This window comes from Grammomys surdaster, unplaced genomic scaffold, assembly GCF_004785775.1.
Source record: "Grammomys surdaster isolate TR1022 unplaced genomic scaffold, NIH_TR_1.0 752, whole genome shotgun sequence".
In the NCBI taxonomy this organism is placed as follows: domain Eukaryota; kingdom Metazoa; phylum Chordata; class Mammalia; order Rodentia; family Muridae; genus Grammomys; species Grammomys surdaster.
The window spans coordinates 187,077-211,382 of NW_021605171.1; the positions used below are offsets into that span (position 1 = coordinate 187,077).

The following is a 24,306-nucleotide window of genomic DNA, read 5'->3' on the forward strand; positions in this document are numbered from 1 at the left end:
AGGGAGAGGGACAGGGAGATGGAGAAGAGGGGGGGAGGGGGAGAGGGAAAGGGGGAAGGGGAGGGGGAAGGGGAAGGGGAGAGGGAGAGGGAAAGGGGAAAGGGGAGGGGGAGAGAGGGAAGGAGAGGGGGAGGGGGAGGGGGAGAGGGAGAGAGAGAGAGAGATTGGCCAAACAGTCCTTTTATAGCAAGCCAGACTTGTATCTGGCTGTTGCTAGCCAACTATTGGGCAGAGCCTAGGAGAAATACTAACAAGTTCAACATGTGATCATTTGTTCCCTTGTTAATTTACACTACTCCTGATTTTCCACCATCATAAAGTATAATATCATGAACTGCTTTGTGGCAAAATCATCATGAAGTTCTTCATTTTAAAAATTAATTGTTGGAATAAAAAACCTCTGTGCTCTGGACACTAGATGCTACACTTAGGTTTTGAATACCTGAGTGTAACCCTACCAATTGAAATAAAGACTTTCAACAACAACAAAAAAAATTAATTGTTTGTTTAGTATACAAAGAAATGGGTTTCATGAAACATTTCATGTCTGTATATATTACGATATTTATACACATATATACATGTATAGAGATATGAAAGTGTTTGACACATATATGTATATACACATATACATTCTTTGTCCTTATTAGTTGTTTGTCAGCTTGACACAAAGTAGAGGCACCTAGGAAGAGAAACTTGAGTTGAAGAGTAGCCTTCATTCCTGTCTCTTCAAGTTTTTATAATACTGTGAGGTCCCATTGGTTAACAGTTGTCTTATTTCCCAGGGGATTGGAGTTCTTTTCAAAAAGTCCTTGTCTGGGCCAATATTGTAAAGCATTTTCTATTTATTCCCCTAAAAGTGCCAGAATTTTCGGCCTTTTATTGAGATCTATGGTCTATTTGAAGTTGGCATTTGTGTATAATGGCCCACTTGAAGTTGGTATTTGTGCATAATTAGACACAAGAATCTAGTTTTATTTTACACGGGTCGGCCACCTTGTCTCTGCCCTCACGGGTGCAATGAGTGTGTCTGAGGGAGTGAGCACTGTGCACTGTGCATGAAGGTCGAAGTGTTCGTGCAGTGAGAGGAGAACAAATGGAAGTAGACGCTGAAAAGTTTCTCCACTGACATAGAGAACCGAATTTAAAGTATAAAAGCATGTTTATTTGAGAACAGCTCCCTTTGGGTTTCTCAATCTCAGAGAATGAGGCCAGTGAAGTCATCATGCAGAGAGACAGAGAGGGAAGGCAAAGAGATTGGGGCGTGGGGGCGGCAGAGGAGCAGAGAGAGAGGATAGTGGACAGAGATGCAGAGAGTGGGGAACTAGTTAAGGATGCTGGAACCAGGGACCAAGGTGCATATTTTACATATCAAAGCAGACCTGGCCGGCCTCCTGGTTCTCCCAGCATCCCTCAGTCCCTACCTAGCATACCTGATCCCCAACCCTGAATTTTCCAGCTCAGCAGCTGGGGTGCCCTTCCTCCAGAGGCTCTTTCCTATATAATCCAGACATTTTACGCCCGTTTGCTCTCTCTCTATCCCTCCTTTCCTCCCTCCCTCTTTCTTTCTCCTCCTTCTCCCTCTTCTCTTCCTCCTTCTCTCTGCCTGAGTGCCCTTGTCCCCACCCCCCAACTTTATTTACTTACTTTTTGATGAAATGGAAACAGTTATTGTATTTTGATTTTGTTGATTTTTACAGGATTCAGAATGCTAAATGATGCTATTCTGAATGCATAAGCCAAACTCTAGTGGGAGACAGGAAGAAGAATATAATTTATAGGCTTGATAGTACCTAAAATGATTTTAAGTGGTCTTAAAGCCCTGAGGGTCTACTTTCTTTACTCCAGAAAAATTTAGAAACTGATTACTATTAAAACAAACCTTATACTAGCAAAAGGCCAACGAATTTGTAATTTAAGTGATATAAATCACCTACAGTGAGTTCCGGAATTTAACAAAATTTGCCTTAATGTTTATGCTGTTTAGTGCTATATAAGACTGTACAGCAGAAAGTATATTTTTAGTTTTATAATTCTCTATAAATTACCTACCGTGTATATAATTTTAGGTAATTGCTAAATAAAACAATAGCTTCCCAAAATGTATTCTGTGAAGTTACATATTAATAAATTCTTAAAGAATATTAAGTCATAGCAAAAGTTCCTGGAACCTAGATGCAGGCTTTTGAGTTGATAATGTATCTAACAAAGACTAATGTCTTCACCTTTACATTACACATATAGAAGAAATGAAAAGTATCAAATAGCATACTCTGTTCAGATAAAGAAATTTACAAGTGTTTGTATAGCTTATAAATGTGAATAGTCCAGTTACTACTCAGTTTCTCATAAAACAATTACAAGGTGACCCATCTGGATGCATGACAATTTGCATACTCTCAGGGGATTTGTTTATTGCAATAGAAGAATAAAATAAGTTAGCAGCAGGTACAATATCCTTACTTCATTATTATCTAGATGTATATTTCCTAATTATACAATAGAAAAAGAATATTGCTGTGAAAGGTGTGTTTAACAGCTTATCAAGTGGGATGATCTTAAGTAAACAGGGATGCAGTGTCACTGTGACTGTGACAAAACACCTAAAATACTCAACTTGTAAGGAGGAAGGATTCAAATTAGCTTGACATTGTGCTACTAGCAGTCCATGATTGGTTGGTCCCATTGCTTTCGACCCATGCCAGGGACACACATCATAGCAAAGTGTATGGTGGAAGAGGCTGCTTGCTTTATAATTGCTAGCAAACAGAAAGAGAGAGGAGGGGCCAGAGTCCCAATATGTCCTTTTAAGACATAAGCCTCTTATGACCTAAGACTTCCTATTAGATTAAGAATCTTCAAGCTCCCATTATCTCCCAGTGGTGCCAAGCTGGATACTAAGCCTTTAACATACTGGGAACATTCAAAGTCCAAGCCATGAAAGCAAATATATCTCCTTAATCTCTTTTTTATACTACAAATAATGAGGCCAGTCGCTCAAGTTTCACTAGACCTATAAGAAGTACTTGTCTTTTACATAATACATCAGAAATAAGACAAGGTTCTTCAGCTGTTACTTCAATGAGCTTTTGTAGTTTGAGTTTTAATAGATCTATATGTAGATGAAGACGTATGAATTTCTCCTTGAGGAATTTTTTTTTGGTTTGCTTTTTTTTTTTTGGAATTTGTATTCTTTATTTTTTCTTCCTTTTAAGATTTTAGTTACTTAGTTAGTTAGTTAGTAGTTAGTTAGTTAGTTAGTTAGTTATATGAGTACATTGTACCTGTCTTCAGACACACCAGAAGAGGGCATTAGATCTCATTACAGATGGTTGTAAGCCACCATGTGGTTGCTGGGAATTGAACTCAGGACCTCTGGAAGAGCTCAGTGCTCTTAACCAGTGAGCCATCTCTCTAACCCTTGAAGAAGGTTTCTTTCCTTCTTCTTCTCCTTCTCCTTCTCCTTCTCCTTCTCCTTCTCCTTCTCCTTCTCCTTCTCCTTCTCCTTCTCCTTCTCCTTCTTCTTCTTCTCTCCTCCTCCTCCTCTTCCTCCTTCTTATTCTTTTTTATTGGATATTTATTTACATTTCAGATGTTATCACCTTTCCCCATTTCCCTCCCATACCCAGAAACCCCCTATCCCATCCCCCCTGTCCTGCTTCTATGAGGATGTACCCCATCCACCTCCCCACCCTCAAATTCCCCCACACTGGAGCATCCACCCTTCACAAGACCAAGAATCTCCTGAGGAAGTTTTTTAACCACTAGTATTTTGTTTATTTTTCTAGTGATACCTTCTGCGTCCATCATTTACAGGGCTGAGACTACAAATGCTACTGTGCCCAAGACCATAATTTACTGGAAGAGCAAAACGATGATTGGGAAAGTATTCTGTGAGATGAGATACAAGGCAACAACAAACCCAATGTGGAATGTAAGCTAAGTTTTCATTATTCCTTAGCCTATGAGGAAATGATTTACAGAAAAGCCAATAAGCTATATTCCAGCTGGACTTAGGCAGGATCTGCTTCTCAACTGATATGATATTTGAGCTACTCTAATTTCAGTGATTACTATATGCTTCTGAATGGGGTTGTTTTCTGAAATTATCTTCTGCCTTTTGTAAATTGCTAAATAGGCTGAATTTGCAACTAAATGGGATCATTTTTAGTTTCTTATAATTGTCTCTTAGGATGAAATTTACATCTATACTCACAAATATAAACTCAAGCATTCTATGCTGAGATTTGACACTTAAAGAAAGATATCAGTTTTTAAAATGAAAATGTGTAATTCAGGAGCTGAAACAATGGGTCAGTTATTAAAGACAATGTCACTCTTGAAGAAGACCATGATTTTGTTCCCAACGTGCATATTGGGGTAGCTTACAATCCTCTTTTGGCCTCCACAATCACCGGAACACATATGCATATGCACACAGACAAACATCGACATAAAAAAAAATCTTTAAATAGTGTACAAACTCTAAGATTTATTACTAGTTTTAATCTAAGCTTTAAGATGAGATAATATGAAGCTAAAAGTGAATTTCTGAACAAAGTAACTGTACTTAAATATCAAGATTAAATTACCAAGTATCTTAGAAGAGGCACAGTTTGCAATCAGTTTGGTTGAATACAGTTTGGTTTCCAATCAAAGCTTTTAGGGTACAACAAGCCTGGACCTGGGAGCCCCAACAAGCTAAGCTTGGTCACTTGTCTCTAACACACTAACTAAAGAGCATATGGGTGTGGTGAAAAGCAGAGGAGAGTTGTAATGATCCATTCTGCCCCACATTTGGGGGCCACTTTGTCCTGGCCCGAGCTGCTGTTCCAGTCCGAGGGTGAGGGTCTAGCAAGAGAGAGAGTGGGGATGGAGGGGCAAGAGACGAATGAAGAATGAAGACAAGACAGAGGATCTGATCAAATCTCTCTTTATTGAAAGGAAATCCTGGGTATTTATATGCTTTACCACATGCCTAGCCACTGTGGACAAGCAGGGGAACACAACTGAAGGTGCTTTACCATGTGCCTTGTAGCCATGGATGCCACGTACACCTTGCAGCTGAGGGCACTAAACAACAAAACAAGATATGTGAGAAAAACAAGATGTTTACCAGAGTATGCTCAGCTGTTGTGGGCTGTAGAAAACAAGTCTCTTGTCAGGGTATATGGCTGCAAAGATGAAAGCCACTTTCGGCTAGGAGTCAGCTCCCAACAGAGAGTCCCATTGAGTGTGGCCACAGAAGGGAAAACCAAAACCAAAACAAGATAAACAAGTTAACCATTCAATTACTCCCAAGTCTATCATCAGGGTACTGACATGAGGGTTAGGTTTAAGCAGAAGGCAAGCGGCATGCATGCTTACCCAGTCCTTGTCCAGGTGTGAGCTCATTAATTACCATCTGACCTCTTATCCTCCAAGGTGGTCTCACAATGTACTTATTATTTAAGGTGTACTCCTCAGAAGATTACTCCAGCGCCCAGCTGTGCCCTGCCCTTCACTGAGGCATGCACTTAGATGTGTGACAGACTGGTTCTGGGTAGTCTTGCTGTTTCTAGAGACCAGTGTTACCTGAGAGGAATCAAAGACAATGACTTGTTTCTGTGCCTTCATCCAAACTACAGGAGACAAATGGGCCTGAAATAAAAGAGAGGTGTGGGCTTTCTCTTGCTTCTAGTTACCCTGTATGGACAAGTCAGGAGTCTGTGCTTTTTAGCAAAAGCAGCTTCTAGTCTGTTTGAGGCTCATTAATAAAATCATCACAGGGCAATACCTGTGAGTAATAAGCCCATTAATTGGAATTAGTCTGACCTAGGAAATGGTTCCAGTTTGGCTACATTTGAAAAAATATCATTTCATTATTTTAAAATATAATAAACTTCCATAAAGCCAGATAATTGAAGACTTATGCCAATGTCTGTAAATTAAAAACACACTATCAATGACTTAGAACAGGTTTTCCGAGGTTTTCGGTCCTCTGGCTGAAATACTGATTCTCTGGCTCCACCTAGTGCCTGTGGGATTGGAGGCTAGATAGTACCTTTAAAATTTTTAAGTTTACTGTGCACCCTAGACTGGTCTGGCATTTTTAACCCTTCTGTCTCTAGTTCTCAAACATGGAAAATACACATTTATACTACCATGCCCACCTTTCCAAAAAAAAACTCTGAACATTTATTATTGGAGATCAGAGTGCCTGCTCTAGAGAGTACACATGCAGGAATGAGGCCAACCATCTATTCTCTCCTTCCAATATGTAGGCCAGAAGTCATCAGATCTAGTGGTACACATACACCTGAACCTGCTGTGCCATCTTCTTGGCCTTAATCTCTCATTTCAAAACAATCTCTATCAGATGTTAAAAATGTACAGTGTTCAGAATGCCACCCATTTGGGAACTCAGAAGACTAAAGGACCCAAAGACCTATCTTCTCTCCACACACACACACACACAAAAACACAGCTCTCATCTTAAAGGAAATAAGAAATCATTTATTCTGAAACCATTTTAAATAACAATGGTCCAAGAACACAGATTTAGGTTACCCCAAATTTCATAATCCAATATGGAGAGAGTTTCATGAAGTTTTGGAAAAAAAAGAAAGTCATAAATCAAAGCAAGTTTAAAACTATATTGGTTGGGCAGCTTTTCTATATGCCTGACATGCTTTCTTAGCTCTTGGGTTGGTGGAAGCTAGTGATCTGCTAATTAACAGATTCCAAGAAGTTTTGGTGGTGGTGGTGGTTTGGTTTTATCTGCTAGTCACACATGTTAGTTCTGACACAGATATGGGCAAGGGATGGCTGTCCCAACCAGAACTAGCCCATGATAATTAGCTTCTGGATCTGCAACATTCCAATCCCTCCACTGTATTACAGTTCCAATCAAACAATCAATCAACCAATTAATCATTACATAGCTTCTTTTCAGTTTCTCCTGTTAACCACGCATCACAATTTGTACACTTGGTAGTATACATTATATATTAAATATTATCAGGTCCCTCATAGTTAAGAAGGATTATTGCTGGAATCTGATATAAGTGAGGCTGAGTAGTGGACAAGGCAGCATCTTTGGGACAGAGGAATTAGCTCTCGAAGGGCATTAAGAAAGAAACTCCTAGATTATATCAAAAATAATCTGATCACAATCATGACCCAGATCTGCCTTATTGTTTTACCCTCTCAGTGTCTGATCTATGAAGTACATGTGACTTCGGATGCTCTACCTTCAGCTAAGTTATCAGGAACATAGTCTTGTGTGATAAAAAAAGATTACAGATGAAACAAATATTTTAAAAATAAACAAAATGTATTTTTTGACAAGATTGGCTATATAATTCCCTCTGTGTTTGTGTCAATGAACTATCTTACTTATATTTAAATTGTTAGAAATAAGACTTTACATATGGCATTGTCCCTTTCTTATTTGCAAACGATGAATATTGCTTAATGAAACTTTAAATTTTGGCTAATTGTCCAATAGGGCATTTTAGATACTAATTAAACCAAAAAACATCAGTGTTTATGGTTATGTTGTTATTATTAGACATTGATTGTTTTGTATAACTTGGATAAAAAAAGTTACCCAAATATTTGTGTATCTCTAGTGAAAGTTAAAGGAGCTAAATTTTAAATTGAAAACTAGGAGTTTTTTGTTCCTGTTTTATTCAAATTGTAAGCAATAAAAACACTTGAATCTTTTAAATATTAGTTTTGAACAGCATAAGATTTAGAGTAAAATTCAGTCATACAAAAAGGCATGATCAAATAAAAGGAGATAATATTGTTATTTAACTTCATTAAAACCAAGATTAGTATTATTTTATCATTTAGAAGTCAGGTAGAATATTAGATATCATAAAAAAGATTTTAAAATCTAATTACAAAAAAATTTAATAGACATAAAAGGTGTGAAAAATGTTAGTAACTTGGAAGACTTGATTGTCAGTGGTGTTGGAGATTGGTACCCAGAATTTTCAAAGCCTACATGAATGCATTGCCAGATTGAGAATGTTGAGAATGTTCACATCTCCCTAGAAGTAAGTTACAATTACATGGATACAGTCCTGATTTTTAAAAGCAGAATGGAGTCTTTGGTGTGATTTTTGTGTGTTTGTGTGTTTTGAGTTGGTGAAATCATCTGGTCTTTTATCCTCTGAGACGGACTCTGTAACTAATTTTGAATTTAAGTTATCATAGTTTAGTATTTTAAAATGCTATATGTTATGTTTCTCTAATAGATCAAATCTTAAAATTAGATTTAAATATTTGTTCATTAACACAGTATAAATAGTCTAGGTGGGCATCAGACTCTAAAGAGAAATTTCTATGGTTAAAGCAATGACTGATTATCTGAAAAGTAAAGGCTTTGTCCAATGAGAAAATATTTAAAAATTAAAATTTAATCACAGGTTTTAAATGTTTATTTAGTAAAAGAATATTAAAAACAAACCAATACTTAAAAAAATATTGCTACAAAACATCAAGTATTAAAATTTATCTCAGTTTATGGAATTAACCTTAAATAATTTATAACCTTTATATTATTTTAACTTAGATACACGGTTTAACTAATTAATTAGTTAGTTAAATTATTAATTTACTTTACATCCCAGTGAAGTTTCCCCTCTTTCCTCTCCTCCCAGTCCTTCCCTTCCCATCCCTCCCCCCAACTCTCTTCCACTCCTTCTCTATTTCTCTTCAGAAAAGGGGAGGCCTCCCATGGATATCAACCAACCTTGGCATATCAAGTTGCAGTAAGACTAGGTTCATCTTCCCCTTGAGGCTAGAGGAGGCAGCCCAGTAGAAGGAAAGGGTCCCAAAGTCAGGCAACAGAGCCAGAGACAGTCTCTGCTAAGAGTCTCATATGAAGACCAAGCTACACGAATGTTACATACGTTCAAAGGGCATAGGTCAGTCCCATGCATGCTCTCTGATTGGTGGTTCAGTCTCTGTGAGACCCTATGGGCCTAGGTTAGTTGATTCTGAAGATTTTCTTGTAGTATACTTCACTCCTCTGGCTCCTACAATCCTTTCTCTTTCCCTCTTCTAGAGGATCCCCCAAGCTCTGCCTACTGTGTGGCTGTGGGTCCCTGCATCTGTTTCCATCAGTTGCTAGGTGGTGTCTGTCTGATGATGGTTATGCTAGACTCCTGTCTGGGGCCCCAGGTGACAGTGTGGTCTCCGGGAAAGCAGCCAGAGTTGTGGGCCTGAATATCAAGCCCAGGGGCAACATATTTCTTTTTTTAAGAAACCTTTACAACATACTTTAATATTAACATCATTATTAGAAAATTTAGAAGACAATTTTTAATGTGGTAATTTTAAATGAAAACTCCAGAGGTTGTATCTAAAACACAGAAAACACACAGTACATTATATATCGAACAGTTAAAGACATAGATAAACTACATTACTAGTTTTTGTTTTCTTAACCAAATTTCAATAAATAACTTGTTAAAGATTTAAGTTTTTATAACAGATACCTTGAAATGCTTTCTGTTAGAAAAAGCATTTACCTTTTATTAGTGTTTATGAGGCATACAAAACAATATAAAATATGACATTTATAAATTTATTATTATTTTAAATAAAATCAAAGATGAATAGTCTTTTAAAATGTGTCATTATAGTACAACACATTAAGATGATCTGTAAATTCTAAAATATTTGTGTTAGACTCAAAATAGGTTTTTTAAATTACAATCTTAAAAATGCACATTTAAAGTTCTTCTCTTAAATAGGCCTGGCTAAAATAAGGATCTTGAAAACCCTGTTTATCTATTTGTTTGTTTTTAAAGACACAGTAGTGATAAAAAGTATCCTAAACTCCCTTAAATTTTTGTATGCATTTATACACTCACATACATAGACAACATATCTAAAGACACAGACACAGCTGGTGCAGTGAAGCTGTGGCTGCAGAGACTGACTGATGAGAATTTCAGTATATGGAGCAGCTGGAGTGTTGCACATCCAGAGGCTATTTGACATATTTTGGACTTGTTCTAGCCCTCGGGAACAGCCATTCCATGCTCACCTCCGTGTCAGGAGTTTTAGCTCATAGTTCTTCAGGATACCAGAGTTAGCATGTTTTTATGACAAGTCAAAACAAAGGCAATAAGCTATTCTCAGATTTAGATTTTTTCCCTCTAGTCAGGTGGTCAGCTTTGTCTTTTCTTGTCTGCTACACTTTTTCTCATTATGGCCTCTGTGTAAGAGGAGGGGAATTCAGATACAATCAAGGTCATTAAATCTTATATTCCTCCCAAGTCACTGTATGATTTGCAGTTAGGTTAACTCAAAACAAACAGTGGTGCTGGGTTTTTCACAATGTGTTCCTACAGGTATCTTTCAAATTATGAAGTACGAATGTGTCCTTATTGTGTAGAACGTTGTGTGATGGCATTTTCCTGGAGAGATTCAATACATACACACACAAAAGGTGGAGGGAGTGATAGATAGATAGATAGATCTATTACAGATTGATAATAGATGATAGATAGATGATTATTAGATAAATGGTAGATAGATGTAGATAGACAGATGGTAAATGATAAGTAAATACATAGATGATAGATGTAGATAGATGATTGATAGATAGATAGATAGATGATAGATAGATGATAGATAGATATACAGATGATAGATGACAAATACATAGATGATAGATAAGAGAAAAAGAGAGAAGAGAGGGGAGAAAGAGAGGAAAAGAGAAGAGAAGAGAAGAGAAGAGAAGAGAAGAGAAGAGAAGAGAAGAGAAGAGAAGAGAAGAGAAGAAAAGAAAAGAGGAGAAAGAAAGTCTATTCACCCCAGAAAGAGAACTCATGCAAACCAAATGAAAGATTACACCGTTGTCCAAGTCTGTGAAACAATGAATTCTTATTGGAGTTCCTAACAGGAATATGAGTGAGAAGTTACTCACAAGACCAGGGATGACTCAAAAGCAGCTGCATCACCCAAAACAACCAACATTGGTGGTGACTCATTGAAAGCATACACCCTGGAGCTCTCTGCATAGCTTTCAGGTAACTCAGTTTCTATGCACACACAGCTGCCAGAGGCCCCTCCCAACCAGCTGTGTACTCATTTTTACACTGGGGAGGAGCCCTGGAGAATCATCCAAGTTTCTGTTCTCTTGGTCATCGAACTGACTTTTTGTTTACCTCTTAAACTTCATGAGCCTTCCTTCCTGCATGGTGGGAATTTTTCTGAGGAAACTGCTATACAACCAATGTAAAAGTACCTCTATCTGTCCCTCCTGTCCCCATCATACACATAATCTCCTGTAATCCTCACAACAATCCTTTGCAGCCAGTAGTATTAACTCTATTCATTATATAAATGAAATACAGGCTGGATGAGTGAAGCGCTAGTTAGGAAATAAGTTCCTCTCACAAACTCTGCATTGCTCCAGATATCCAGTGAATATTCAGTATATGAAAACAACAGGTTTCGATCCAAAGCCCACATCCTAACCCTTCTACCTACTTCTAAAATAAAGCCACTAACACAGAAAAGGGTGAATCGAATCACCATTTCTTTCTATGATTCTCCAGTCAAGTCAAAAATAGCCAGGATGAAGGTATTTTATGTTCTCATCTAGGTCATGCCTCCTTGTGGTCATGAGCAGAAAAACATGGAGAGTTGAAAGGGCCTTCACCTTTCACCACAGTTCTGGTGTGACACTGCCTTCATCAGATAGAGCTAGAACGGGAGGGCAGTGGCAAGCAGCTATCTATCTAAGGAAAGCCTTATGGCTTAGATCACAGGCTGTGGGGCAAAGCTCAGTTCTGCTTTCAAACTGTACAACCTACAGCAATCCCTTTCTCACTCTGCCTTATGAATCCATTCCCAAAGTGACACACCTACTCCAGCAAGGCCACACCTCCAAATAGTGCCACTTCCTGGGCTAAACATATACAAACAAACCGTCACAGTCTAAAGAAGTAAAGCCAGTGGATAGGAAAGTAAATGGAATCTCAAATTATAGAAGAAATCAGGTCACAGTGCTGTATTGTTTCAAATTTTCCTATAACAAAATTGTTCTCCATATACCCAAAACTTTTAGTGAAAGAAAAAATAAGAAAAATTTTCAGATGAAAATAGTGGAAAACTTGATTATTTTTCAACCTAAGAACTTGTTTTAATAAATAAGGTAATAGGCCTGGGTGAAAAAAAAATCATAATCAAAACACAAAACACAATGTTGCTACCCTTATCCTGACCAAGACAGTAATATAAGGATACAATGTTGCTACTCGTATCCTGACCAAGACAGAAATTAGCATCATTTTATCATTTAGCAATATATCAAACAAAATTTTAAATATTTAAAAATTTAACAAGATTTAAGAAATGTAAAATGTAATCTTTTCCTTCCAAACTGGAGAGAGTTTTCTTCCAAATTAATACAAATCTTCATTTCTCAGAAGCTTGTTGTGCAAAGATTTTATAATCAAGTTTAGAATTTTAGTTAACATTTTCAAAAGACTCTTGTCACAGCGTATGTCTCCCTTAATTAGAGATGGCACCAGTTGTTTATACTAAACTTTTTGTAAGAAACCGAGTTCTTATTTTAAAAGTAACAATAGATTTTTTTTCTAAAAGGCAGCTCTTAAAGCCAAACACTAGTTAGTTTTGATATTTTATTGGTGGAAGTTGTTTACTGAAAATAATAAGCACAATTCTTTTTTTATAATGGGACAAATTATAATTAAATTTAAGTATTCAGTGGCTCTCTGGCAAATTGAAACTTTGCCCAATAGGAAAACACATAACATTTGAAGAAGTCTAATTATTACATTTTAGATGGTTTACCTAGTTAAAAAAGATAAAAGACATTAAAGACAGTCCAAATTTTAATAGCCTTTAATTATTGATACCAACTGAGATATAACTGTGTCATCTTTTTTTCTTTTGACATTTAACTACTGTAACCTTTTCATAACATACTTTAACCTTTTAATTTATTTTAATCTATTTTCATTTTGGATCAATTCTTTATCTAACCATAAAAACCCCTTTTTCATACAAAACATTTCCTTTTTGCTAAAATTTTCTTTACCAAAGTATACTTTATTATCCATAGATATTTTTCATATGACTTTTTCTTATTTTGTTTTATTTTTGAAAATCTAGAGAATAGTTTTTTGTCAATAAATTACATTTCAAATGAAAACTCAGAAAATCATATTATATCATAGGAATTAATTATGGTCTGTTGGTTTGAATATACTTGGCCCAAAAAGTGATGCTATAAGGAGGAGTGGCCTTGTTTAAGTAGATGTGGCCTTGTTGGAGGAAGTGTGTCACTGGGGGCACAGGCAATGAGACCCTACCCCTGACCACATGGGAGCCAGTCTTTTCTTAATGGCCTTCAGATGAAGACATAGAACTCTCAGCTCCTCCTGAACTATGCCTGCCTGGATGATGCCATGCTCCCACCTTAATGATAATGGACTGAACCTCTGAATCTGTAAACTAGCCTGTTATCCTTATAAGAGTTGCATTGTTCATGCTGTCTGTTCACAGAGCAGTAAAACTCTAACTAAGACATTATACAAAATATATCATAAAATAGAAATTATATTTTTGATGTAAATAAAATTAAGGCTGTCTGTAAACTACAAGATGTCTCTATCTTTAAAAACTCTATATTTCAAAATGTTTACGTGCATATACATATTTATACATATACATTCATTCACATGTTCACATCTTAAAAATCAGCCTTATAATATTTAAAATGGATCTTATTTTTTAACATCATTTTTTACATCATTTGGAAGATAGACATCATAGGTCATATAAGACAGAGTAAATAAAACCCTTAGAAACACATATCAAATCAGACCAACAGATGACAACACACTGAAGTAACATGTAGCACAGTACGTTTAACCACTGAGAAGGCAAAAGACTGAGTGACTGTTTCTAAATCTTCTGTATGAAGTTTTCAAACAAGCATGTTAGGAAAGAGGACTTCCATCCCCAGGGGTTCCCTTCCTCCCACCGGTCTCTTACTTAATTTTTTTCACTTTGTATATTTCGTGAATTGAGCATAAACCAGTTTTTTCTTAAATGTAATTTGGTGGGCTCTATGGAACAAGATAGCACTCTGTGGGTCATAATATAGTTTCTCCAGGTGAAACATGGTCTCACTTTGGTCAGAAGTTAGCATGGAGGGAGAAGTGGACTCCTCATTCCAGAAAGATTGAGAATATGAACCTGCTTTGGTCTGGCCTGCAGGAGAAACTGCAGGTGGTAGCTGGTGCATGTTTTACTAGAAAAATAGTGGTGGCTTCTGTGATGTGCAGCCCTGGAGATGGGGTGGTGCACCTATAATAATCCACACAAGAAAGGTAAAGAAAACCACACTGATTAAGCCAACTAAAAGTATATGAGTCCTTTTTTAGCCAGTGACCAAGAGCAGCCACATGCCTCAAAGTGTTTTGATGCCGAAGCTCAGGGGTTACCGCATTTTTTAAAGGCAAAAGTCACAAAGATCATCATTTACATCAAAGTTAGTTGAGGGTCAGAGTAACCTTGAAACATTATTTCTGACAGAATATAGTAATTAATTTAGATAGAATAACAATTACATTTTTACGTATACCTTCCTCGGTTATTTTAGTTTATGATGTTTGTATAAACATTAATTATTTTGGTTAACACATCTGGACCAATTATTAAGGCCATGGAAATCTCAAATGTGTTGCCAAGGTAAATGTGACTATTGTATGGTAGAAAGCCAAGAATTGTCTAAGAAAACACAAAATGGAGTCAGGACAAGATAGGGGTACCTTAGTCATGTCTTACCTGCATGGAGGGATCTAGGGAACAACTACATGGGGAGCATGAGCACATAGCCAGGTCTAAGAGAAATCAGGAGGCTTTTAGGAAGAACCTGGAGGGCCAGAAAGTATCAGTCTTGAGCTACCATGTGTCAGAGGCGACAGATAGAACCCAAGTATGGCACTGGAGAAGCCGGAGGTTTTATCATCAGAGCAAACCAAAGAGTTAGGCTAGGCATGAGGCTAGCAGTTACAGAAAAGTTGCAGTCTCCAACAAGTCAGAAGAAAAGGCTTTCTGGACAGAGGGCTTTTGTGTGGAGAATATAGTAAAGAAAACCAGAGAGGAAAAAGAGGTATTTTAGAGATAGAAAAGACTCTTGCTACAGGAATCTTTGAACCATTTGCCACTATGCTGTATAAAATTTAGGTCTATACAAATAATTTATATCAAGGGAACTATGTTTACGCCATCAAAAGCCATTGTTTAATTTATTTTTCTGCGAAGAGATGATGTTATAAAAGAAAATTGGTCATTTGAGTATGATCCCTCCCCCCAAGTTAAAGCATTTTGAGAAAAGACACCTGAAGAGAGAATCCTAGGCGGGCAAGAATAGACAAGAATGAGCTGTGTCCATTTTGAGGCTTGGTGAGTAAGTCAAGCAAGTGGAGACAAGCGAGGGAAGCCTGCCCTCTCTGCTTGCTGATCTCCTCCCAAAAGTGTGGCCATTGACACACCCAGGAAAACAAGCTGAGTTTGGGTATCCCCAAAACTGAGCAATGGGCTCTAATCCAAGCTCAGAGGAGGCACCTGCCTTAACATTAACTTTTACTTGGTTGGTCCACAGATTGCAGTTGTCCCAGAGATTACTTTTACCAAAGGAGGACAGGGTCAGTGTAGGTTATGGAGAAGCAGCAGTAAGGGTAGAGGGGCCAATGGGGTTCCAATGGGCATCTCTTTCACCTGAGCCACCTCATGGGTTTTGGCACCATTATAAAAGGTTTCAGATTAGTAGCTAAAGGTTCAAAGTGAGAAAGATCGATTGTCTGAGGAAAGTTCAGACCCATGAGGTACCGTGTGTTCCTCCTCGTACATGCTGCTAAGATATAGGAAGGTTTAGAGCAGCGCTTTGAGTCTATGTGTGCAGCTGTCTCTAACTTCAGGCAGCATCCGGAGAAGAGGTCTTGTATTCTGAGGAAGGAATGAGTGACTTTGAGGATGTGAGGAGAATAAGAAGAGGAGACCCATTTAGCTAATAAGTTTCTATCACTCTTTAAAGCAGATAAAACTCCTTCTTGTTCAAGTGAATAGATTCTCTGGCTGCGTAGAGACATCACATTCCGTTTGTGCTGAGTCAATCACTTTGGCTAAGGCACTGGTTCTCATCGTTCCTATTCAAGAAAGATGAACTCTGAAAATGCAACAGGAAGGAAACAGGAAATAGCTCAGGAATATTTTCAGAGTTTACCTTTCTCGAATGTTTTATTTACTCTAAATCACTTGTACACACAGGTTCAGACATGTTATACAATTTATATAAATCTCCAATAAAGACCAGTTTATCAATTCAGCTTCTGGGTATTTTTTTCTAATTTTTTCATAAACAAATGAGATATTTTCATCATTCATGGAAATTATTCTTATAAATATTCAATTCTTGCCCTTAATTCAACCTCCAGCACCAAGTAACTGGGCAACTGTGCATCCCAAAAATCATAGTTTTAGGAGGTAGGGACAAGGCAAACCAGAGTTCAAGATTATCCTCAGCTACATACTGTTTGAGGCCAGCCTGTACTTTGTCAGACCCTAATATAAAAAAGAAAACAGAAACCCATTACAAACAAAGAATATGCTTCATTAAAATTAAATACACCCCCCACTCCTCCAGGGCGGAACACCTATTCCAAAGTGTAAATTGTATTATAGTTTGGAATTTCTGGAGATTTCCAACCTTGTCAAATATAAACCAGTATGGTTAATTTTAAAGCCGGCATGTGGCTGTGTATGTTTTGTGCAGAGTGCTCTGCTCTTGCTTGCTCTCTCTGGCTTTAGGAAGTGCCCAGAATCTAGTAGTTGTCCCACATCACCTTACTTCCATTGTGCTTCTATTTTAGGTTAAAGAATTTGACACCAATTTCACACATGTGCAGCAGTCAGAATTCTACCTGGAGCCAAACAGCAAGTATGTATTTCAAGTGAGATGTCAAGGAACTGGTAAAAGAAACTGGCAGCCTTGGAGTTCGCCCTTTGTCCACCAAACTTCCCAGACAGGTGGGTATGATCCAATACTGTGTTCTCTGCAGCTTTCCTTTTGATCTCTATTTTCTTAGCATTCTTTCAGCTTGCCTGCTACCATTGAGAGAAGCTATTCTGTGGAGAATGATAACATTGAAATCAGCAATCATCGAAATGAGCTTCTTAATGTTGACAATTTGTAAAATGGTTTAAACCACCTCGTAAAGCTTAGATTTCAACACATTCACTCACTTCTCTCCCTTGATTCCACACACCATTGAGGTGACAATTCTTACACTGATTTTCTATCAGTCTTTGTTTTGGAAAGTATCATTGAGTATATATATATACTGTGTGTGTGTGTGTGTGTGTGTGTGTGTGTATACATATATGAGCTATATATACATATATATCACCAAATATATGTATTTTATATATATAAATATATATATATATATATAGTATACATATATTACGAAAATTTTTCAAAAAGTCAAATAATATGAATGAACACTAATTATCACCATACTAAAACAACCAGAAAGAACTAAAAACACTTAAACATGGGATTAATGGCTTCTCAAAAAGACCTTGCTGATAGATATTTAAAAGATCTCCTTCATATTATTAATAATTACCTTTACATACATTGGATCATGCCGCACAATAATGCCTTCTTAGTGAAATAGATTTCAATTGTAAGCAACTGTTAAAGTCAATCAATTATAATGTCATTATATTCCAGAATGCATCCATGAACCAGAGGTATGCCTTTTATGTATAGCTTATATACCAGGCTTTTTTTGATTCCCAGAGAGAACACATTCAACTTAATATGCGCACATCATTAATGACATCATCCTTACTCTAACAGCTTGATAACTGATCTGTGATTTCAAGTGGAAGAAGCCAGGCAAGCCAAGTTCAATGATGTTCAAATCTTAGAGATACATTACTAAGGGAATAGTTTTAAGTTATCAGTTCTCTTTTTGAAAGTTAAATTTTAATTTATTCAGTCTTAATTTGATATTGGTAAAACTTCTTGAGACCTTACATATACTATAAAATAGATTTATTTGGTAAATTATTTTTAATTTTATTTTGGTTTTATGTGTATGAGTGTTTTGTTTACATGTTTGTCTGTTTGTACCTGATGAATTAACTCAAACTGGAGTTATGGATGGTTGTGAACCACAATGTGGGTGCTGGGAATTGAACCCAGATCCTCTGGATGAGCTCTTAACTGTCGACCCATCTCTCTAGCCCCATGTAACCTGACTGTTTTTAAATAAATAATCAAATTAGTTTAATTAATCATGATTTACTTAAATTAACCAAGCACTGATCTCTATAAGCTTGATTGTTGATCTGGTCTGTGAGTCAGTCAACAGGGTCTAGCAAGAGAGAGAGTGGGGATGGAGGGGCAAGAGACGCGAAGAATGGAGACAAGACAGAGGGTCTGATCAAGTCTCCTTTTATTGAAAGGAAATCATGGGTATTTATAGGCTTTACCACGTGCCTAGCCGCTGTGGACAAGCAGGGGACCACAGCTGAAGATGCTTTACCACGTGTGCCTTGAAGCTGGGGGCGCTAAACAACAAAACAAGATATGTGAGAAAATCAAGATGTTTATCAGAGTGTGCTCAGCTGTTGTAGGCTGTTGAAAACAAGTCTCTTGTCAGGGTATATGGCTCGAGATGGCTGCAAAGATGCTTTCTGCTGGGAGTTGGCTTCCAACAGATTGTTTTCTACATTCACTATATTTGGGTGTGTAACCAGCACCATTTTGCAAATGTATAACCTGAATCATGATTTGATAAACAGCACATTGCTCGTGGGACATTGCACTAGGTTGCTCAAATGCTGAGAATTCTCAGCAGGCTCATCTTTGTTGTTGTAGTTCAGTTCTGTGAAAGTGGAAGGGCAAATAATCCGGCCCCTCAACAGGTTAAGGGTCTGTGCATGTGTACGTTGTCCTGTGCGCGTGTGCATGCTTGCCTGGTTTGTTAGTTTGTCTAGACAGAGTCTCATTCTATAATACAGGCTTGTCTTTAACTTGTGATAGTCCTCCTGCTTCAGTCCTCGAAGTGCTGTAATTACAGGTATTTTTCATCATATCCAACACAAATGTTTAATGACAAAGGTTCTCTCCATCTAGGGTAGAAGGGAATAAGAATCTACAAAATCTAAGCTTAAAGATTCTTACTTCATAAGGTAAAATTTCACTTAAGTGGCAAAATAGCAGTCAAACTTAGATATTTATGCATTCCACACATTAGCTAAAGGGAGCCACAGTTGATTCACTTGTTATATATTCCTTCTGTGACACATTAAATGAGAAAATGAAAATACCTGAGAAAGTAAAAATATTAAAACTCAAATATATATTTCTTCTTTGTAAACACAATTTAAGTTTATTTATTTTATGGCTTAGAAACATGTACTACTCATGTCTTAAATTTCCTATACACTTAGATTTTTCTGATTGATATTGCAGTGTGTTCTGGTTTCCTTATGTAGTCTACCTTGCTGAGTATTTATGGCCACACACTGTTCTTGTTTGTAGACATACTATGACTTATTTAATAATTTTCTTCTCTTTTTTCTCTGAGATTTTTTTTTAATGTATTTAGGTGTTTTACCTGCCTATGTGTCTGTGCACCACATGCATGCAGTACCTAAGGAGACCAGGAGAGGGCATCTGATCCCTTGAAATTGTAGTTAATTTGTTTGCCACATGTTGATGCTGTGACTAAACCCTGCCTCCCCTGGAAGAGCAGACAATGCTCTTAACTGCTGAGCCATCTCTCGAGCCCTCATTTTCTTATTTAAACAAAATTTCAGCTACTTCATTTCATTATCAGTAAGCTTTTAAAAGCAGATTTGTGTTTAAACTTTTTTTCTTGTATCTAAAAAAAGAATTATTAAGAGTTAGGCAAATTTGGTGCTAGGAAGATAGCTTGATGAGTAAAGTGCTTGTTGGTCAGGAAGGAGGACTCACAAAAAAGTCATGTGCAACAGTGTATATCTAATCCCAGGGCTTGGGTAGGGCAGAGACCAGCAGATCCTAGTCCCTGGCTAGCCAGGCGGTCTAGCCCATCACTGAGTTTCAGGTTCAATAATAGATCCATGTCCCAAAGAAATTAGGTGAAAAACAACAGAAGTAGACACAGAACATAAGCCTCATGCATCCACATGCATGTATATGAAAGAAAGTATCCTCACATACACAGGCACATGCTCATACACAGTCAAGCATGTGCATGTATACACCACACACACACACTGTTAAACAAACACACACACATACATCGCCCATACAGAGTTATAAATATATACATACACACACACCCCACCCCCCCCCTGGCCCAGGGGGGGGGGGGTGGGGGGGGGGGTGGGAGGGAGGAAGAAAGAATTAAGCACATTTTAATATGCATGTTGTCAAATTGAATTTTTTATTCTATTGATGCTCTGATAATGTAGTTACATCATTTCTACTCATACATCATCTTTCTACTGTCTCTCTCTCTCTCTCTCTCTCTCTCTCTCTCTCTCTCAAATTCATGACCCCTTCTTGTACAATTATATATTTATAGTTCTACTGGCGTGTGTGTGTGTGTGTGTGTGTGTGTGTGTGTGTGTGTGGTGTGTGAATGCATCCTACTGAGTTCATTCAGTGTTGTACTTACATATTTCTTTGGAGCTGACCATTTGAGATGGGTAGCATATTAGGGCACTTACCTCAGAAAACACCTAATTCTCCCTTCCTCAACAAACATTGCTTGCCTGTGGGCTCTTCATTTAGGACTAGGGTCTTGTGAAATTTCCTTAACCCTCACTGGCACATCAACTGGTGTACTGGTTATGCAAGCCTTATTTAAGTAGCTATATTGTTGAGAGAATATGGGACCAGATCCTGTCTAGAAGACACTATGTTGCAGCAGACATCTTGGTCTTCTGGTTTCTGGTTCTCACAGTCTTTCTCCTCCCTTTTCTACCATGTCTCCTGCACTTTAGGTACTGGGATTGTGGTGTAGATATAGTAATTAGAACTGTGTACCCCATGGTCACCTAGTCTCAGCATTTTGACCAGTTGTGGATCCCTGTGGTAGTCTCCATCTGTTGCAAAAATGTAGTTTCTTTGATGAGACCTACAAACTACACTTATCTGTAATTCTAAAGATAAGGGTTGGCTGGAGAGATGGCTCAGTGTTTAAGAGCACTGACTGCTCTACCAGAGGTCCTGAGTTCAATTCCCAGCAACCACATGGTGGCTCACCACCATCTGTAATGTGATTTGAGGCACTATTCTAGTATGTGTCTGAAGACAGCTGCAATATACTCATATAAATAAAACAATAAATAAATCTTTTTAAAAAAGGATAAGTGTTTAGAAATAATTAGAAGCTCTATTGACATAGAAAAATGATAGCAATGGTTGCTAAAATGTTTTGTTTTGTTTTAGCAAATCTCGATTTACTTTTTAAAGAATCCATAAAAAACAGCTTATTATTGTGTTAATTAAACATTACTTATAATGGCAGGTATTAGCATTCTGCCTAAACTCCACCCCCACAGTGTGGCAACAGCCAGGTATACTCCTCTCCACAGTTACCTTGCAACAGCAAGGTAGGCCTGGCCCACTATAAGAGGGGCTGCTTGTCCCCTCCTCCCTCTCTTGCTCTCTTGCTCTCTCTTAATCTCTTGATCCCTCTGACCCCTCGCTCCTTCCCTCCTTCGCTTCCCCCTCTCTCCACATGCTCATGGCCAGCCTCTACTTCTCTACTCTCTCCCTCTCTCTACATTTCTCTGCCTCTACTACCCTCCTGGCTCCCCTCCCATACCCTGAATAAACTCTATTCTATACTACACCTTCCTGTGGCTGGTCCCTCAGGGGGAAGGGGATGCTTCAGCATGGGTCCACTGAGACATCCCCTTCCCCCATGCCTCACCACACCCGGATAGAACATATTCTATCTCTTTATCTTTCATAAACACATCAGCAGGCATTATATGTGCTTAAGAACCTCAGTAAGCAAATTACAAGTTTTATTGTAGAGAAGATAGAAAAGAATAATTACATAACAAATTTCATTGCCTTATAAGTACAAATACAAATAAAAGCAAGAAGAAGCAATCAACAAAGATGAAGACTGACATGATTTATGACTGAAAAGAAAAAATTCTATTGTCATAACATTATTTTGATTTGCTTAATAATGAAGGTCTTTTCCAACAGCTAAACTTCAAGTAATTAAGAGTTTATTTTTAAGGAGGTACAGTTGAAGCAATAATGTCCCTTCCATAGAGGATTTTTCTGATTTACTTTCTAAAATTATTACTTGTGTATTACTGATTTCCAAAATTTTATCCAGCTAGGCTACAGGCATTTCTTTCTATTGCTGCTCTCTGAAGAGAGTCTTTTTCTTGCCTTTAAAGTCTGGTCTTGAGCACTGGACATGGGTGCACATGCCTAAATTCCTATCACTTGGGAGGCTAGAGAGGGACGATTTTGAGTTCAAGTCCAGCCTAAGCTATATAGTGAGAGCCTGCCAATGAATGAATGAATGAATGAATGAATGAAAAAGATACAAGCAGGCAAACATTGGTCTGAAGCTGAGATGTTGGTCCAGTTGTAGCAGTTGGCTGCTTGGTTTCAGTCCTCAGGACTGCCCACTATAACAACAATTAAAAGTTTAAAAAAAAACCCACCTCAAAGAGAAACTGAAACAGTTCATTTATAGTAAGAGTAAGAGTTAGATGGCTTGCATTATGTCATTTCTTTTTACTTTTACTGGAAAGCAAAAAAAAAAAAAAAAAAAGCCAATTAATTCCTCAGAATAGAAAATCAAGCTTTAGCACACCCACCCACAGGGGAAGTTTTTCTGGTTAGACAGCCATTCTTCTTTGTTCTTGCATATTCTCAAGAGGTTGTGTAGTAAGCCTTAGTGTCTTCAGAATATTAAATAATAGCTAACATTTCTTGGCTATTAGTATGGGGTGGGGCCTTGTGTAAGCATTTTACCTATGAATTGTCCTTTACTGCCATAGCCATTGCTACAATAGCAGCATAATCATTGTTTCACATGTGGATGAAAGCAATGAGGCCCAAACACTTGCCAAAAGTCACAAAACTGGTGAATAGCCAAGCCCTGGCTCAAGCTGTGGGTACCAGAACAGCTGTGCTGTTTGCCTTCCCCAGAGACGTACGAATAGACTGGGTCAACCCAGTCCCAGCCACTTGTCTACACGCTCTGAAGATGCCAATAATAGAACCACACCAACAGTTTTCTTTCTAATGGAGGGCTCACTATGAAAATGCACAAGTGAAAAAATAATAAGATGCCATCAACTCCTTCAAACCTTATCATAACTAGATGACTAGATGAGGAAGCAGGCTTAATTTGAGGTGATGATAATGAAGCCACGGGACTCCAAAACCCTGAGATGCTATCAGGAAGGAGGTTATCTGAGAAAAGAAAAAAAGAACATGGGGGAAAGATAGATGTAGTTCAAGGCAGGATAGTCATACACAATTCATAATAAGTTTTCCAAGCTGGTTTTAGTTGAGTAAATTATCTCAAGTACAGTGCTTCTCAGAGTGGGAGCCCTGGGCCAGTTATGTTGGAAATGCCTGTGCTGATCCCAGAACCAATGTGTAAGAACCAGTGTTCTACCCAACAGACCAACCTTCAAGCAAGAAGTGCTGGGTGTGGTGGCTACTACTTCTAATTCTAGACAGAGGCACGAGTCTCACCAGGACTTCAAGGGCAGGCTGGACAACTCTAAACCAGCCTGGAATATATAATGAGAGCCATCCTCCCACCCAAACAATAGCAATCATCCCAGGTTTAGTTTCCAGCTCTTGATGTTCAGTGTTCCCAGCTTCTTCTTCCGTTCCTTAGCTAACTCAAATAGAAAACAAAGACAAACAACACCATCTAAGTGAGACCAAACGCAAGGGAGTAGGCACTGAGAACAGAGATGCTGGATTGGGTTTTCAGGGACTCAAGCATCTCACTTATGTAACTAAAAGATGGATGGGCTCCCAAGGCCATATACTACTACACACAACCCGGCATTTCTACACATATTTTTAGAGTTCTTTGCTCTCATTTCTAGAGTTTATGCTTGGTTTAATGATCTGTTCATGCGCACTGGGTTTATCTGGGCTCTGCTTGCAAAACATGGAGGCACTGCCTCTGTGCCTTCGATGAAATCTGTCAGCTAGGTTCAGTTATATTATGAAAGTGGGCTTTATGGGGAAGCCTG

At 37.9% G+C, this 24,306-nt stretch overlaps 1 protein-coding gene across 5 annotated transcripts in view; it reads left to right on the forward strand.

The window, feature by feature from the left end:
* Nucleotides 1–24,306, forward strand: part of Il23r (interleukin 23 receptor) — a 116,243-nt gene that overhangs the window by 76,028 nt on the left and 15,909 nt on the right. For all 5 annotated transcript variants that reach the window (XM_028782464.1, XM_028782462.1, XM_028782466.1 and 2 more), the window contains 2 exons: nt 3,789–3,934; nt 16,914–17,070. In XM_028782464.1, coding sequence (XP_028638297.1) covers nt 3,789–3,934; nt 16,914–17,070 — 303 coding nt within the window. The remainder of the gene's footprint in view (nt 1–3,788; nt 3,935–16,913; nt 17,071–24,306) is intronic.